Source organism: Rhinatrema bivittatum, chromosome 14 (genome assembly GCF_901001135.1).
Source record: "Rhinatrema bivittatum chromosome 14, aRhiBiv1.1, whole genome shotgun sequence".
Taxonomy (NCBI): Eukaryota; Metazoa; Chordata; class Amphibia; order Gymnophiona; family Rhinatrematidae; genus Rhinatrema; species Rhinatrema bivittatum.
The window spans coordinates 78,636,034-78,654,018 of NC_042628.1; the positions used below are offsets into that span (position 1 = coordinate 78,636,034).

General features: G+C 45.8%; 1 protein-coding gene across 1 annotated transcript in view; it reads left to right on the forward strand.

Annotated features, from left to right (window-relative positions):
* Nucleotides 1-17,985, forward strand: part of LOC115076231 (IgGFc-binding protein-like) — a 116,725-nt gene that overhangs the window by 37,814 nt on the left and 60,926 nt on the right. The window contains exon 4 of the mRNA XM_029577452.1: nucleotides 5,716-6,308. Coding sequence (XP_029433312.1) covers nucleotides 5,716-6,308 — 593 coding nt within the window. The remainder of the gene's footprint in view (nucleotides 1-5,715; nucleotides 6,309-17,985) is intronic.

Consider the following 17,985-nt stretch of genomic DNA (forward strand, 5'->3'; position numbering starts at 1 on the left):
CTTAAAGACCTCTATCATATTCCCCCCTTTAGCCGTCTCTTCTCCAAGCTGAACAGCCCTATCCTCTTCAGCCTTTCCTCATAGGGGAGTTGTTCCATCCCCTTTATTATTTTGGTTGCCCTTCTCTGTACCTTCTCCATCGCAACTATATCTTTTTGAGATGCGGCGACCAGAATTGTAAACAGTATTCAAGGTGCGGTCTCACCATGGAGCGATTATAGAGGCAATATGACATTTTCCATTTTATTAACCATTCCCTTCCTAATAATTCCTAACATTCTGTTTGCTTTTTTGACTGCTGCAGCACACTGAGCTGACGATTTTAAAGTATTATCCACTATGATGCCTAAATCTTTTTCCTGGGTGGTAGCTCCTAATATGGAACCTAACATCATGTAACTACCCTAGCAACTGAGCTGGGCTGGCAAGAAGACTGCCTCTGATCCATTTTCTTAGATGGTCTGTCACCTCAGCTCAACAATGAGCTTGCAGCCCGCAAACTACTGTCCTCTCTCAAGGGCCTCATGAAGCTCATGGGTTGCATAGACCATTGCCTCCAGGTGTGCTACCGGGAAGTCCAAGCACCTTATCTTCCAGCTGCGGAACATTCTCATTCTCCTCCCGCTGATGGGCTCACTGCTAGTGGAGCTCCATCTCCCAACAAGCTTGAGGACACTTTACCCCAGAAGAGCACCTCAGGAGGAGGCATTCAGACCTGTGCCTATATTGCGGGGCTGCGGGACATCGTGTGTCTTCTTGATCCATTCGTCCAGGAAACTTGCTGGCTTGAGTTCAGTAAGGACTCAGGAAACAAGAAGGTAGGCGATCTTAAAAAGCCGTTAGGAAAACAAAGTGATAAATGCCAAAGTCTTTTTCAATTCTTTAATAAGGTGGAGACATGTAAAACAATTGCCCGACTCAGGCCGAGTTTCGCCACTGTTGAAGTGGCTGCCTCAGGGGCTTAGTGATTCATTGTTTTTCATTGTATGATGAAAGGCTTTTATATTGTAAACGATCAATGGTACCAATGGGAAAAATATACTGACAACGTTCCGTGTCAATAGAGGAACTTATTAAGATTTCCTTTCCATTCCACACCCGGGACTGTAATCTCCATGGGGGAAGAGGTTCCCGTGCTGCCCTTCCCTGGTCCCTCTCCTGCTAGGGCTAGGATGCTAAGCCATTTTCGGCTGACTTTGTGCTGCTGCATGAGGCGTATTTGGCCAAGCAGCAAGCAATTGTTCTAGTGTTGATTCCTGGCTCCAGTTGTCAGAGGGGCGTGCTGTGCATCCCAAGCCGATTTCTTCGGGTAGAAAGCGCATTTCCCCTGTTGGGGGCTCCATCGGGTTCAGGCCCAGCTGGCGAGGACTTGGAAGATTCTGAGGATGCCCCAGTGGGGACAGGAGACCTTGAGGACCCTGCTGGCAATGACTTGTCACTAGATCCGGCAGCAGGAGGTGTGGGTCTGGTTGATGACCCAGAGGGAATCCCGGTCCCCGAGGGAGATGACGCGAAGGTAGTTCCTCTTTTTAGAAAAGAGAAACTCGCTCCATTAATTCCTCAAGCTATTCAGGTGTTGGGAGTTAAAGTTCCTCAGGAGGAGTTTGATTTGGAGGGGGTGGATGCGGTCCTGGATGGGCTATGGAGTTCCCCGACAACCTTCGCTTATCACAAGTCAGTGAAGAGGTTGGTTGTCAGTAAGTGGGAAACTCCTGACTCAGGTTTAAAGGTGGGAAAGGGCATGTAAAGCTCTGTTTATTGCCTGAGCAGATGCTGGAGATTTTTGCCCTTCCTAAGGTCAATGCTGTGGTTTTGCTGGTTATTAAAAGGACTAAAAGGTGGTAGGATCCTCAGCATTGAAAGACATGCAGGATCGTACACTGGAGGTACACCTCAAGAAAATATTTGAGATGTCTGCCCTGAGTTTGCACGCTGCTATTTGTACTAGTTTTATGCAGCATGCTTGCCTGCGCTGGGTATAGCAGATGCAGGACAATCCACTGAAGTCATGCGAAGAGGCAGACAGGAATGAGTGTGTTGAGGCGGCAGTGGCTTACGAGGCAGATGCTCTCCATGATTTGGTTCGGACGTCCTCTCGGATTATGGTGTCTGTGGTTTTGTCCAGAAGATTGCTTTGGTTGCATAACTGGTCTGCAGATGTATCTTCTAAGTCTCAGCTAGCTTCACTGCCCTTTAAATGTCGGCTCCTGATGGGGAGGACCTGGAATGGTTGATGCAATCTATAGCTAATAAGGTTCTCAGATTGCCGGAAGATAAGCCAAAGGGCAAGAGATTGTTTCATGTTCATTCCCATTTTCAGAATGTTCGGAGGTCTCATCCAGCAAGGGCAGCCCAAGGTCTGCAAAAGCAGTTTTCCCTGCGGGACAGTCCTGGAGTCAGTCCTTTCGAGGCACCTGAAGGCCATTCGGAGGTGCTGCCAGTGCTAGCACAGCCGGAGTTAAATCCTTGCAATGAGGCGAGGCTGATCCACTCCATCGTTCCTATTAAAGGGGGTCACCTAGCATGGTTTTAAGCAGAGTGGGCCAAAAATACTCAGGACCAGTAGGTTCTCAGATTAGTAAGAGATGGCTACAGTCCGAGATTTGTTTCTGGTTTCGCCTAGCAGCTCCAAAGTAAAACAAGTGGCGGTTTGAGAGACCCTGGACTGACTGCTAAGACTGGGGGCAGTGATCTGGGTTCCTTGCAAGGAACTAGGCTTGGGAAGGTATTCCATTTACTTCGAGGTTCCGAAGAAGGAAGGCACTTTCTGCCCAATTCTCAACTTGAAAAAGGTAAATGCAGCACTCAAGGTACCATGTTTCCGTATGGAGACCCTAAGGACTGTGATTGCGGCCATTCACAAGGGAGAGTTTCTGGTGTCTCTGGATCTCATGGAGGCATATTTGCACATTCCCATTCGTCCAGACTCCCAGCGTTTTCTAACGTTCATGATTCTGAGTCACCATTTTCAGTTTCAGACCCTTCGGATTGGTGACGGCACCTCGCACCTTCACCAAGGTGATGGTGATGGTGGCAGTGACTTTGCATCAGGAAGGTGTTCTGGTGCATCCTTATCTAGACAATTGGCTTATCAGGGTGAAGTCAGAGGTTCTTTGTTGCAAATCAGTTCAGAAGGTGATCGGTATTCTTGAATTGCTGGGCTGGGTAGTAAATTTGGCAGAGTCCCATGCAACCATCACAGTCCCTACAGAATCTGGGAGCCCGATTTGACGCTCTTGAAGGCAAAGTATTTCTCATGGAGGAGCATATTCAGAAGCTGCAAGGACAGATTTGGTGCTTGTTAGGGTATCCAGTGCCCGAGGTCTGGGACTATTTGCAAGTTCTGGACTCTATGGCTTCAACTCTGGAATTGGTACCGTGGGCGTTTGCCTATATGAGACCCTTACAGAGGGCTCTTTTGGCATGATCGAACCTGGTCTTGGAGGAGTTTCATCTTCCTTTGCCACTCAAGAGTGTCACATAGGAGGGTCTGTCCTGGTGGCTGCTACACTCCAATCATGCTCGGGGGGTAGACCTCGAAGTTCCGGATTGGGTGGTGGTTATTATTGATGCCAGTCTCTCTGGTTGGGGAGCAGTTTGTCAGCTGCAGTGAGTGCAAGGTTGCTGATCTGTGAAAGAGTCTGCTCTGTCTATCAAACGTTTAGAGATTAGAGTGGTCCGCTTAGCCTTACAGACTTTTCTGCCATTGGTGAGAGGTCGTTCAGTGTGAGTCTTGTCGGATAATGCGATGGCGGTAGCTTACAGAAATCAACAGGGCAGAACCAAGAGACAAGCAGTGGCCCAGGAGATGCAAGAGTTGATTCTTTGGGCAGAGCAACACCTGGAGTGGATAGCAGCATCACACATCACCGGGTTGAAAATGTTCAACCAGATTACTTGAGTCGCATGATGTTGGATCCAGGCGAGTGGGGATTGTCGGAGACGGCAATGCTGCTCATTTATGAGAGGTGGGGCTCTCCTCCTGTGGATCTCTTGGCAACTCATCAGAATACCAAGGCGTTTCGATTTTTCACACGTGGTCAAGTAGCAGTGTCAATAAAACTTTCTCTGTCTCCATCTGCTGGAAGGGAGGCAAAACCCAGGAGTCTGGACTGATCTGTGGTACTACAGGAATGAAAATTAGCAGGTAAGAACCGGTTTTCCTATGTCCTTGTTGGTTACTGTCTGAATCTAATTCCCCTTTTCCTCTTTTCTTTCTGCTGTTGAAGCAGAGCAATGATGGAGTTACATACAGTATGAAGGCTTACTGGTTAAGGGTAGTAACCACCACACCAGCAAGTTACTCCCATGCACTCTTTTCTTCATTTCCATCCTCTAACCTTCAGGGATCCAAAGTGTTTATCCCATGTCCCTTTGAAATCTTTCACTGTTTTTGTCTTCACCAGGTGAGTTTAACCTTTCTTTGCTAATTAAAGCCTGGATTCACCATTCTACCGCAGAATGGTGAATCCAGTGAAAACGGGGGGCGGGTTTAAGTAAACGTACCTAAGTAAACTTGATTAATAGCCATTAATGGACTTCTCCTCCAAGAACTTATCCAAACCTTTTTTGAACCCAGCTACACTAACTGCACTAACCACATCCTCTGGCAACAAATTCCAGAGCTTTATTGTGCATTGAGTGAAAAAGAATTTTCTCCGATTAGTCTTAAATGTGCTACTTGCTAACTTCATGGAATGCCCCCTTCTATTATTCGAAAGTGTAAATAACCGAGTCACATTTACTCGTTCAAGACCTCTCATGATCTTAAACACCTCTATCATATCCCCCCCTCTGCCATCTCTTCTCCAAGCTGAACAGCCCTAACCTCTTCAGCCTTTCCTCATAGGGGAGCTGATCCATCCCCTTTATCATTTTGGTTGCCCTTCTCTGTACCTTCTCCATCGCAATTATATCTTTTTTGAGATGCGGTGACCAGAATTGCTTTCCTTGTTTCTCTCAGTTTCACCAGATGCCATTCTTTTTGCCTTTATTTTATTAGCCAACTGCTTTGAGAATCAGATCGGTTCCTTTTTCCTCTTCTCTTGAATAATTTTCTTACAGAGATTTGTAGCCTTTGTAATAGTTCTTTTCATTTGGTCCAATAATACAAAATGGCACTGGTAAAAAAAACAAAACAGTGCACACCACAATGAATTAGGGATAGAAGAATGAATTCAAAATTCCTGTACTTTAATTTCTTCAAGCATTTTAAATGTATGATTGCTTGCTGCCCAAGGCAAAGACTAAATGGTAGCCTTCAGTCATATAAAATTGTGTCTACCTTTTTCTCCACTCAGATATGCTATTCTAACGCAGTCTGAAGGCATAAAGCATGGATGTATTTTTCTGCATTTTCCAATCTTTTCACCTTGTGTGAGGTCTAGTCTTCTCATGACACCACAGCTAAGGGAGATTGTAAGACATGGAGAAATGTGTGGGAAACCAAGACTTGTTCCTCCCAAGCATATCACCATTCACACCTAAGCTGTGTAAACCTTTGATGAATAGAATGGGGAATCTCACAATGAATTTATGTTTTTTTGTTCGGCTTGCTGTACACAATTAAGAATTCTGGCTTAAGTTTCTTCTGGGGATATAGTCAATGGTAGTGAAACTGATGGAGATGTATTAATCTGGTTAATTTGCCCTGTCTTAAAATGATTGAGAAGACATCTTGTTCACAAGGACCCTCTTTTGATTCTTCTTTCCTAGCAATGCAATGTCCTGAGAACAGCCAGTACAAGATCTGTGGTAGTGCATGCCCGACCACTTGTAATGATGATGCAGCCAAATGCACTGAGCCTTGTGTGGAAACCTGTGAATGCAACGATGGCTTTGTGCTGGATAAAGGGAAATGTGCTCCTAAGAGCATCTGCGGCTGCATCTTTGAGGGCCGACTCTATGAAGCCAATGAGAAATTCTGGGGAGATAAGAAGTGTGAGAAGCAGTGCATTTGTGACCCAAAGACCAGGAAAGTTGAATGCAAGGCCACCAAATGCAAAGCCAACCAGAAATGTGATGTGGTTAAAGGCATCCAAGATTGTTATCCTATGACCTACGGTAAATGTTCAGCTTCAGGAGACCCTCACTATCTCACCTTTGACAATCGTAAATATGACTTTCAAGGTACATGCATCTATCTTCTTACTGGGTTATTGAGAAAGAGCGAAGACTTGAATGACTTCCAAGTCTATGTCCAGAATGACAACCGAGGCAGTAAAGCTGTGTCCTATACCACTCTTGTTCAAATTCAAGTTCTCAATTATGACTTCATACTCAGCAGAGCGAATCCTGACAAAGTGATGGTAAGTTAGAAATATCAATTGTTGTGTAGTTTTTTTATGTATTTATTTTCTCGTTTATTTATTTAAATATTTTTAACCTATGCTATCTCTGATCCTAGGTGAGATTGCTATGACAGGTACTACTTGCATCCTCTCCAAGTCTCCCTCCCCCTCCACCTCTGTTTTCAAATGGTCCTAGGAAAGATCTCTATATTGCACCACTATTCATGAAAAATAATCTTTATTGGAGATATATGGTCACAGCATAGGTCAATTACATACAATAATTCAATAATTTGGTGAAATGTTTTTGTTGCTGCTACCCTTAACAGAAGGCTTGGGGTTACCCTGCAAAGAGCAGCAGTTGCAACTACCCTTAAAAATTAAAATTAAATTAAAAATAAAATAAAAAACATGCTGGGCAGAGTAGATGGATCATTTTGGTCTTTATCTGCCGTCATTCACTATGTTACTGTGATACTAATCACTGAATATAATCAAATATTCCAGCAACTTCTCAAATAACCATAGGGTGACCACACCCTCATCTGCTGAAATTTCACTTCACAAACAATAAGCATCATGCTGCCACAGGGTTGCCCGTTGAAGCCAACCCCCATTCCAGCATTTCACTGTCTGGGATGCAGAGCCATCAAAACCTTGAATCTCAAGTTATCCTGCATTTTGATCCTTGATTACCAGGTAAAACATTCTTTGCTGTGCAATGACATCGCAGGAGTCACTTATGAATATGCAACATGATCTCCAGGTGGTGATTAGACCATTTCCACCTGTCAAAGCCAAAGACGTGACAGGTAACTAGACTCAGCTCTCACCCACCCATGCAACATAAGGACAGGAAGTCTGGTTACTTGCTATTTCCTGCCCGACCAGCTTTTAACACTTTTCATTCCTTGCTGTGCCCCTGGACATAGTCAACCCCAGCGCAGTAGCTATGACTGTTTGGTATTCTGCCACTGCCACTGTGCCCTACCCGTGCCCTACCGAGCCCCAAAGAAGAGGCTGCTGGGTGGGCTGACCCATACTTATATTGTGATAACAGGCAACCCTTAGCCTAACCTGTCTCTCCCTGACCCAGCCTTGGGATTTAGAGCTGGAGCACTGCCCTGGTTGTGGCTTCCCCACTCCTATATGAGGATGAGTTGGCTCCTTAACCAAAAATGTAAAGCAACAAAAGACATAGCAAAATTATTCAAGCGGCCTTCCAACATTGTGCTCTAATTTGCAAATGTCTATTAATCAAATATCCTTTTCATTCCACTACTCTTTATATGCCTGCATAAATCAGAACTTCACTTTTTTCCTGAACGTTTTGATGCATACTTCTAGTCGCAGTTCTTCCAGCAATGAGCTGCAAATTGTTTAACTTGCTACTGTGAACACACGCTCTCTTGTCTCACATAGGCAAAATCCCCAGAAAGATGTGATCTTAATTGATGAGCAGGCATGTAAATCAACAGTGCCGCACTAATACAGGGAGGATTTTACAGTATAGAACCTTATTTATTTATTTATTTATTTATTTAACACTTTTCTATACCGACCTTCATAGTAAAACCATATCAGATCGGTTTACATCGAACAGGGTAAAAAACTGGAGCGACAACTAAAGTAAATAAACAAATGAAGTGGAAGAGGCAAAGTTACATTCAACAAGGGGTATGAACTTGGAAGCTTAATCAGCTGGAAAAAGAGGTTAAAGCCGGCAGTAATTATAAATATAATACAATAGAGAAAACAGGTTAAAGCATAATGTGCTTAGAAGTACCAGAGTCCATTGTTCCTTAAACAGTAAGATTTCAACTTTATCTACCTGTTGGAATTGTGGACCCTTGGACTCAGGTGGAGTTGGCGCAAATTACAGGGAGGAACCCTACAGGTCCCCACCGTCGGCAGGTGGAGTTGGAGAAGGCATGGGCTTAACTCGAGCTTCACCTATACCAGCCCACAATCCCCTTGAGTTGAGCCTTTGGGTGCCAAAGCAGCAGGTCTTAGGTAGGGGCCTCTGCTGCTGATCGGAGGATCCATCAAGGTTGATGGATATTGCAGGTGAATCTAGAAGCAGGTTGGGGTCAGGGTCAGACAGCAGGCAAAGAGGTCTAGGAGGCAAGCAATGGTCAGAGACAGGTGGCATTCGAGGAGGTACAGAGGAAAGGCCAAGGTCAATAATGGGAGTCTGTCCATAGAAAAAGCGGGGCAGAGAGGCAAGGCAGGAAGGCAAGAAACATCACAGGAGGCGAGGCATACTGGAGAACTGAGCATGGGGACTGACAAATGAGACGAGGACCACAAGAGCAGGATAACGAAGACACTGGGACTGAAGACACTGGGACCGAAGACACTGGAACTGAAGGACAGAGGTTCAGAAACTGGAGAATACAGGAACAGGACCACTAAGGCAACTCACCCTACTAGGCTGTAGGGAGATCTGTTACAGAGGCATCGGAAAGTTGTCTTCAGTGGCGTTATGTAATCCAAGGAACGTGATGTTATCAGAGGGTGCCTGATGGGTTTTCCCACTGCTGACCCTTTAAGAATAGGGGCCTCAGATGCACACAGGACTGGAGATAGCAGGAATTAGACCCGTGCCAGCTAAGAAAAGTAGGCTCCTATGTAAGGTTCTGATGTGATACTTAATAAGAGAAATCGTTTTCTACATTTCCCAAATAATTTTTATTTAAGAAGGCTTTACGAGCTTTTTTGTTAGCAAATTCTTCAATTACAATTGAAATTTTTATTTATACATGTTAGAAATAGATATATTTAGCTTTTTTAAAATTTTGCCCAACAAAAGTAGGCCCCTTGAACATTGTAGGCCCTAGCCAAATGACCATACTGGCACCCCCTCTTTCCTGGAGTTGATGCACGTGTGGCTTAGGAGGAGCAGAGCCAGACTTTTTCATCGGCGTCTTGCTGTGGGGATCTCTAGCAGCATCCTGCCATACTGGAAGCTGAGGCGGCTTGCCGGTATCCTGGCATAAGGGGAAAGGCCCAGCCTGAAAGGTGAGTGTGACGGTTCACAGGAGGAGCCCGCAAACTGACAAATGCAAAAGTACCTCCCTTATTAAGACCCCCCTTGAGGCTTGGGATTTCTTGGGGTAGTGTAGATGGAACTCCTTCAGTAGGTTACGGCCCAGAATGTTGGATGATGGCTTCTAGGAGTTCTCCTCTGGGCCGAAATCCTTCCAGGTGATGAGATATTCAAGTTTCTTACCCCTGCGGTGGGAGTCCAAGATCTCCTTGACCTCATATATTGTTTCCCGATCAATGGTTAGCTCTTGAGGTTCTGCTAAATTACTAAAGAGCCAAGAGAGTATCAAGGGCATAAGTAATGAGAAATGGAATACATTGTTCATTTTGAGAGTTGCTGGCAGCTTCAATTGATAAGTAATTCTTGCAGTACTGGATGGGGCTAATGTAGCGTGGAGCCAGGCTCATGGAGGGTACTCGCAATCATAGATATGATGTACTGAGGCACACTTTCTCTCCTGTTTTAAACTGCAGAGCTGGTCTTCTGTGGGTGCCTGCCGACCTTCTGGATTAGGAGGGTGGCTCATACCCATAGTTCTTGCAATCAGTGGGCAGACCATTGGCCCGCTGGCAAAGGCACGGTTTGCGGCAGTGGAAGCAGAGGCAGTGGGTGTATCCTGTAGACCAGCAAAGAAAGAGAGGATCCGGTAGTTGTGCTAACATGGGAATTGTGAGAAAACTCAGCCTAGAGTAAGAGAGTGGCCCAATTATCCTGGTGCTCATTGATGGATGAATGGAAAAATGCTTTGAGAGTCCGGTTGGTACACTGCACTTGCCCATTTCCTTATGTAATCATGAAATCTAGCGTAAGGCCAAATTTCTTGCATAGGTAACGCCAGTACTTTGCCGTAAATTGTACTCCTCTGTCTGACATGCAGATAGAAGACATGAAGAGTAAAGATGGGTGCAGATGGGAGGCCCGGCAGTGGGATAAAGTAGAAAAATGATCTATGACTACCCAGATCATGGTGGCACCATTTGAGAGGGGAAGGTCTATAATGAAATCCATGACAAGTGGATCCAGGATTTCCTGGGGGCTGGCAACACCTGTAACAGCCTGCAGGGTCAGCAATCCAGTCTCTTCATTGTGAACAGGTTAGGCATGAATCAACATAGGCTTTGATGTCTTGCTTCATCTGAGGTCACCAGTAGTAGCGCTGAACCATCTCAAAGGTTCAAACCATCCAGGGTGACCTGAGACACGGGAGTCATGTGCCCATTTTAATAACTTCATGCAGCTGAGATGATGCGACCATCTTCCCTATAGGGACGGTCATGGAGGTAGCTAGGAGTATCTTGGCAGGGTGAATTATATGCCTGGAAGGTTTTGAAGTATCCTCAGTCTGAAAGGAGTGAGAGAGAGCATTTGTCCGTTGGTTCTTGAGCATGGGGCAGTACCGCAGTTTGAAGTCAAAGCAGGCATTTAATTGCTGAGTTTGGTGAAGATGTTTGAAGTTTTTATGGTCTGTCTTTATTGTGAAACGGTGTTGAGATCTTTCAATTAAATGCCATCAGTCTTCAAGAGCCAGTTTCACGGCCAAGAGATCTCGGTCACCAATGCCATAATTGTGCTCTGCAGGCAAGAACTTTTGTGAGGAAAACTAGCAGGGACAAAGCACTCTTTCTGGTGAATGTTGGCTTAAGACTGCTGCTATGCCCAGGGTGGAGAAATAAACTTCCAGGATGAATGGCTGCATGGGTCTGGGTGGTGCACACATGACCCTTCCAAAAGGTGTTCTTTAGTCTTTGGAATGTCTCTATGGCCTCGAGGGGGTCATCCTTGGTGTTAGCACCCTTCATTTGAGAGCGGTGAGAAGAGCAGCTATGGTGGAATAGTTTGGGATAAACTGTCTATAATAGTTGGCAAATCCCAAGAATCTTTGTAGTGCACGGAGCCCTACTGGGCAAGGCCAATCTTTGATTGCTTTTACTTTGTCAGGATCTATGTGGAATCTGTTATGTGTGATGATGTACCCCAAGAAAACACATTTCTCCAGCTTAGCGAACAAGTTGTTCTCTTGCAGGTGTTGCAAGACTGTGTGGAGGTCTTGAGAGAATATTAGTATGACATATAGGTACACAACTACACAAGTATAGTGTACCTAGATGATATTAACCATCTTTTTGAAACTGCTGGAGCATTGCAAAAGCCAAAGGGCATGACTAAATACTTGAAATGGCCATCCTGAGTGTTAAAAGCCATTTTCCACTTGTCACCCACCTTGATTCGTATGAAGTTGTATGCCCCTCTGAGATCCAATTTGGTGAAGATTTTCATGCCTTGTAGGCGGTCGAAGAGCTTTTATATCAATGGTAAGAGATAGAGGTCCATCATTGTGATCATGTGATCATTGATTTACATATAATGTAAGAAGATCGGTATAAAAAACCATAAATAAATAAAATAAATAAATGTTCAAGCATTGATAATCAATACATGGCCTACGGGAGATGTCCTTCTTTGCCAGCAAAGAAGAATCCAGCTCTAGCCAGGGAGGAAGACGGGCAGATGAAGCCAAGCTGTAAGTTTTCTCCGATAGTCAGTCATGGCTTGAGTCTTGGAAAGTGACATCTGGAAGGGGCATGGCATCTGGAAGGAGCTTAATCTCACAGTGGAATGACCGGTGAGGGAACAGTCTCAGCTTTTCGTTTGCAGAAAATGACCTTGAAGTCCGCGTACTGCGGAGGAATACCAAGAAGCATAGTGGAACTGAAGGACACTGGGACTCAAGGCTGAGGAACTGCAGAACACAGGAATATGACCACTGAGGCAACTCACACTACTAGGCAATAGGGAGACCTACTTCTGAGGCGTCAAGAGATGTCTGCAGGGGCCTTATATAGATCAGGGAGTGTGATGTCCAAGCGGATTTTCCCGCTACTGGTCTTCTAAGAATAAGAGCGGAACCCGGCTGTGACAGTGGCATCCTGCTGCGAGGATCTCCAGCTGCATCCCACTGCATTTTATTTATTTATTTATTTATTTAAAATTTTTATATACCGGCATTCATGTTGCAAACACATCATGCCGGTTTACATATAACAGGGGTGTACAGTAAACAATTCAATAACCTATTTGTGTAGAAGGAAGCAGTTACAAATAACAAGGTAATAGAACTGGGAGGAGAGAAGAAAAGAAAGAGAATAACATTAGGTATAGGTATTTACATTAGTAATAACATTTTTACATGTGGAAGTGGTAGAATCTGGCTGAATAGAATTAATCGGTGTCCGGGAAAGCTTTTTTAAACAGCCAGGTCTTAAGTCTCTTCCTGAAGGTTGGGAGGCTGGGCTCCTGTCTAAGGTCCGGTGGGATGGAGTTCCATAGAAGGGGGCCGGCTGTTGAAAAGGCCCGATCTCTCAAGGTAATGTGTTTGGTAGTTTTGGCTGGGGGCACTTGAAGAGATCCTCTGAGTGTGTCTCTTGTTGGTCTGGAGGAGTTATAAATTTGGAATGGGACTTGTAAGTCGAGTGGGGTGTGTTGATGGATGGTTTTGTATATTATGGAAAGAGATTTGTAGAGGATTCTAAAGTGAACAGGCAACCAGTGGAGATCTTTTAGGATTGGAGATATATGGTCCCTCCTCCTGGAGTTTGTCAGTAATCTTGCCGCAGCGTTTTGTAACATCTGGAGGGGTCTAGTATAGGAGGAAGGTAGGCCCAGAAGGATAGAGTTACAGTAATCGATCTTAGAAAAAATGATAGCTTGTAGAATGGTTCTGAAGTCCTGAGTGTGGAAGAGTGGTCTAATTCTTTTCAGAACTTGGAGTTTGTGGAAACAGTCCTTGGTGGTTCTGTTGATGTAAGCTTTAAGGTTCATCCGGTTATCAATTAATACTCCTAGATCTCTCACCTGTGTAGTAGTTGGGATAGTTGGAGGATTAGAGATGGCATTATTATCTGGGGAGATGAGAAGCAGTTCTGTTTTAGAGGAGTTTAAAACTAGGTTTAGGTTAGCCAGGAGATGTTTAATTTCGAAGAGACAGTTTTCCCAGTGAACCAATGTTTTTGTGTAAGATTCTTTAATGGGTATCACGATCTGGATGTCGTCGGCGTAGAGGAAATGTTTGAGGTTAAGGTTGGAGAGGAGTTGGCAGATAGGTAAAAGATAAATGTTAAAGAGTGTAGGTGACAGTGAGGAGCCCTGGGGGACACCTATGGATGCGTCCATTCGTGAAGATTCTTTGTTCTGTATCTTAACCTTGAAGCCTCTGTTGGAGAGAAAAGATTTAAACCATGAGAGAGCTGTGCCTGAGATACCTATAGAAGCCAGAATGGAAGTGAGAATGGAATGATTGACCGTATCAAAGGCGGCTGATAGGTCCAGTAGAATTAAGAGGAAGGATTGGCCTTTGTCAAGGCCCATTAATATGAAGTCAGACATGGAGATGAGGAGGGATTCTGTGTTCAGTGACTTGCGAAATCCGTATTGTGATTGGAATAGGATTTTGTTTTCTTCTATGTATTCGGAGAGTTGAGTATTGACAACTTTTTCTAGAATCTTGGCTATGAATGGGAGATTGGCGATAGGACGGAAGTTGTTGGGGTCTTTAGGATCCAAGTTGGGTTTCTTGAGTAGAGGTTTGATGGAGGCCAATTTGAGGTCGTCAGGATATAGTCCTTGGGAGAGTGAGCAGTTTATGATGTCCGACAAGGTTTTAGCGATGGAGTCAGGGATGGCCAGGAGCAGTTTGGTGGGATAGTATCCAAAGGATGGGAGGAAGGTTTCATTCTTCTTATAAGAGTTTGTATCTCTAAGATAGAGATGGGTTCAAGTGTTTCCAGACCATTGTTGTTGAGGGATGATTGTTGAAGAGACTGGTAAAGAGCAGGGTCGGTGGGATTAGAAGGCAGATGAGTTAGAAGGCTGTTGACTTTGTTGTGAAAATGAAGAGCAAGTTCTTCAGCTTTGGGTTGTGCTAGGTCGTTGGGAATCTCCTGTGGGATGATTTGGGTGAGATTGGAGACATAGGCGAAGAGGGCTTTTGCGTCGAAGATTAAGTGGTGAATCTTGGATGCATAGTAGTCCCTTTTGGTTTTAGAGGTAGTTGACTTGTATTGATGGAGGGTGGCTTTGTAGATGGATCGTGTATTGGTGCTTGGGGATTTGCGCCAGTCGCTCTCTTTCTGTCTTAGATTTTGTTTTAGCTTTCTTAGTTCTTCCGTGAACCATGGTTGTCTTTTGGAGGCGTTTGGGAGTGATTTTTTGGTTGCTAGCGGACATAGCTTGTCGGCTATGGAATCTGTGATGGCTTTCCAAGAGCGGAGAGCTGTGTTCGGGTTTGAGAGATCAATGGATGGAAGTTGAGAGGCTAGGTGGGAGCTGAGGTCTTCTGTAGAGCAGGATCTTCTGTATGGGAAAGATGGTGAGGGCCCTTTGGAGGTGGAGGGTTTGTTCAATGAGAATGCGGTTGAGATAAGTGAGTGATCAGACCAAGGGACCTTCTTGCTTTTGAGGCGTGAAGAATGTTTGATGCCTGGGTTAATAAAGATAAGATCCAGCGTGTGGCCTGCTTTGTGTGTGGGTTTGGTAACTAGTTGTTTGAAACCCAGGACTGAGAGGGCAGAGAGAAAGGATTCACAGCTGGATGATGGGGTAGGATTGTCCACATGCAGATTAAAATCTCCTAGGATAATTGCTGGAGCGTCCAGTTTGATGAGGGTTGTGATTTCCTCTACTAAGGGGGAGGGGTCTGTCTCAAGGAGGCCCGGAGGGGCGTAGACGAGTAGGATTTGTAGTTGTTCCGAGGTGAAGAGACCCATTTCTAGTTTAGAGTCTGAGTTGTATGGGTGCTGGATGAACCCGAGGTCTTTTTTTGATGCAAATAGGAGTCCTCCTCCTCTTTTTTTCAGTCGGGGGATGGAGAAGATGTCGTAGTTTGATGTGGGAAGTTGGTTTATAATTGCTGTGTCCGTGGGTTTGAGCCATGTTTCTGTTATAGCACATATATCTGGTTTGGTATCAAGGAGATAGTCGTTGAGGATTAGAGATTTCTTGGACAGAGATTGTGCATTGAATAGTGAAAGTGAGAATACAGTGAGGCCTAAGAGTTGGGTGATGGGTGTTATCAAAATTGGGGTGAATGATTTAAGGTTTCGGTGTAGCGCCTGTCGTTTGTGTTGTAGTATGAATGATCTGTTCGGTTTTCCTATTGCTGACAGGCTGTGTTGTAAAATAGGTATTGGGAAGGTGGGGAACATTTTAGCGTGTAGTGCTTGTGTTGTAGTGGTGCTGCGTTAGTGCTGTTGATGGACCGAGGGGCGAAGGCAGTCTTTGTGAGTCTTTTGTTTTAATGTAGAGTGCTGAGAGGTAGTTGTTTTGCTGTTGCTTGAGTGTTGTTTGCTCAGGATGGTTGCTTGTTCAGGATGGTTGCTTGCTGAATGCTTGCAGTATGGTTGTTAGCTGAATGCTTGCAGGATGGTTGCTTGCTGAATGCTTGCAGGATGGTTGCTTGCTGAATGCTTGCAGTATGGTTGTTAGCTGAATGCTTGCAGGATGGTTGCTTGCTGAATGCTTGCAGTATGGTTGTTAGCTGAATGCTTGCAGGATGGTTGCTTGCTGAATGCTTGCAGTATGGTTGTTAGCTGAATGCTTGCAGGATGGTTGCTTGCTGAATGCTTGCAGTATGGTTGTTAGCTGAATGCTTGCAGGATGGTTGCTTGCTGAATGCTTGCAGTATGGTTGTTAGCTGAATGCTTGCAGGATGGTTGTTAGCTGAATGCTTGCAGGATGGTTGCTTGCTGAATGCTTGCAGGATGGTTGCTTGCTGAATGCTTGCAGGATGGTTGCTTGCTGAATGCTTGCAGGATGGTTGCTTGCTGAATGCTTGCAGGATGGTTGCTTGCTGAATGCTTGCAGGATGGTTGCTTGCTGAATGCTTGCAGGATGGTTGCTTGCTGAATGCTTGCAGGATGGATGCTTGTTGAGAGCTTGCTGAGATGACACTGGCTGGGTGCAGTATGGTGCTTGTTGGGAGAGAGCTGGAAGAACGTGAAGCAGGATGGATGCTGGCTTACTTATGAGGGTTCACATTGGTTTCAATATAACCAATTAGGTTACTTGCTGTTAGGAGGATAATGGATGAACCAGCTATTATCATAGTCATGTGAGAAGTTGGTGGAAACCATCAAACATTTAGAGGAAGGATCCCTCACTATGGGAAGGGACTTTTTGTTTAGCCTGGTGTTGCTTGGGCTGGTCGTCCGGGGGTTTCACTGTTCATTCCGAGGAAGCCGTGCGGTGGTACTGCTTAGAGATGTCCGAGGGTGCAGGGAGCCACATCTATGTCCTTCTGGGCTGTCTGCAGGGGCTGCTCGAAGGGGCAGGCCCCTTTGTCGCGCTCCTTCGGCGCGTGACGCTAGGCGCGTGACGCTTGACCAGGTTAGATTTTTATAGATGACTCTTTTTTGTGTCGCTCAAAAGTGATGTCATCAATATGGGTCTTAGCATCCAGCACAGAGATTTAAAAGCGGAGTCGTTAGAAGCAGGGCAGTCTTCCAGCTGGGGGAGGGGTCAACAGCCACGAGGTGGAGGAGGAGGAGGGGGTCCAATGGAGGGCTGGGTGCAGGAAACAGCTCAATCCAAGCCCTGGATCCTGGCTTGCAGAGCAGAGAAGAAAAGAAAGGCAAGTACCTGTACGGAGATTTAAAAGCACATTCGTTAGAAGCAGGGCAGTCTTCCAGCTGGGGGAGGGGTCAACAGCCACGAGGTGGAGGAGGAGGAGGGGGTCCAATGGAGGGCTGGGTGCAGGAAACAGCTCAATCCAAGCCCTGGATCCTGGCTTGCAGAGCAGAGAAGAAAAGAAAGGCAAGTACCTGTACGGAGATTTAAAAGCACATTCGTTAGAAGCAGGGCAGTCTTCCAGCTGGGGGAGGGGTCAACAGCCACGAGGTGGAGGAGGAGGAGGGGGTCCAATGGAGGGCTGGGTGCAGGAAACAGCTCAATCCAAGCCCTGGATCCTGGCTTGCAGAGCAGAGAAGAAAAGAAAGGCAAGTACCTGTACGGAGATTTAAAAGCACATTCGTTAGAAGCAGGGCAGTCTTCCAGCTGGGGGAGGGGTCAACAGCCACGAGGTGGAGGAGGAGGAGGGGGTCCAATGGAGGGCTGGGTGCAGGAAACAGCTCAATCCAAGCCCTGGATCCTGGCTTGCAGAGCAGAGAAGAAAAGAAAGGCAAGTACCTGTACGGAGATTTAAAAGCACATTCGTTAGAAGCAGGGCAGTCTTCCAGCTGGGGGAGGGGTCAACAGCCACGAGGTGGAGGAGGAGGAGGGGGTCCAATGGAGGGCTGGGTGCAGGAAACAGCTCAATCCAAGCCCTGGATCCTGGCTTGCAGAGCAGAGAAGAAAAGAAAGGCAAGTACCTGTACGGAGATTTAAAAGCACATTCGTTAGAAGCAGGGCAGTCTTCCAGCTGGGGGAGGGGTCAACAGCCACGAGGTGGAGGAGGAGGAGGGGGTCCAATGGAGGGCTGGGTGCAGGAAACAGCTCAATCCAAGCCCTGGATCCTGGCTTGCAGAGCTTGCAGAGCATTGAAAGCTCAGGCAGCTTGGCCGCACCCTGGCATAAGGGGAAAAGCCCAGCCTGAAGGGTGAGTGTGACGGTTCGTGGAAGGAGCCTATGGACTACCAAATGCAACACTACCAAACA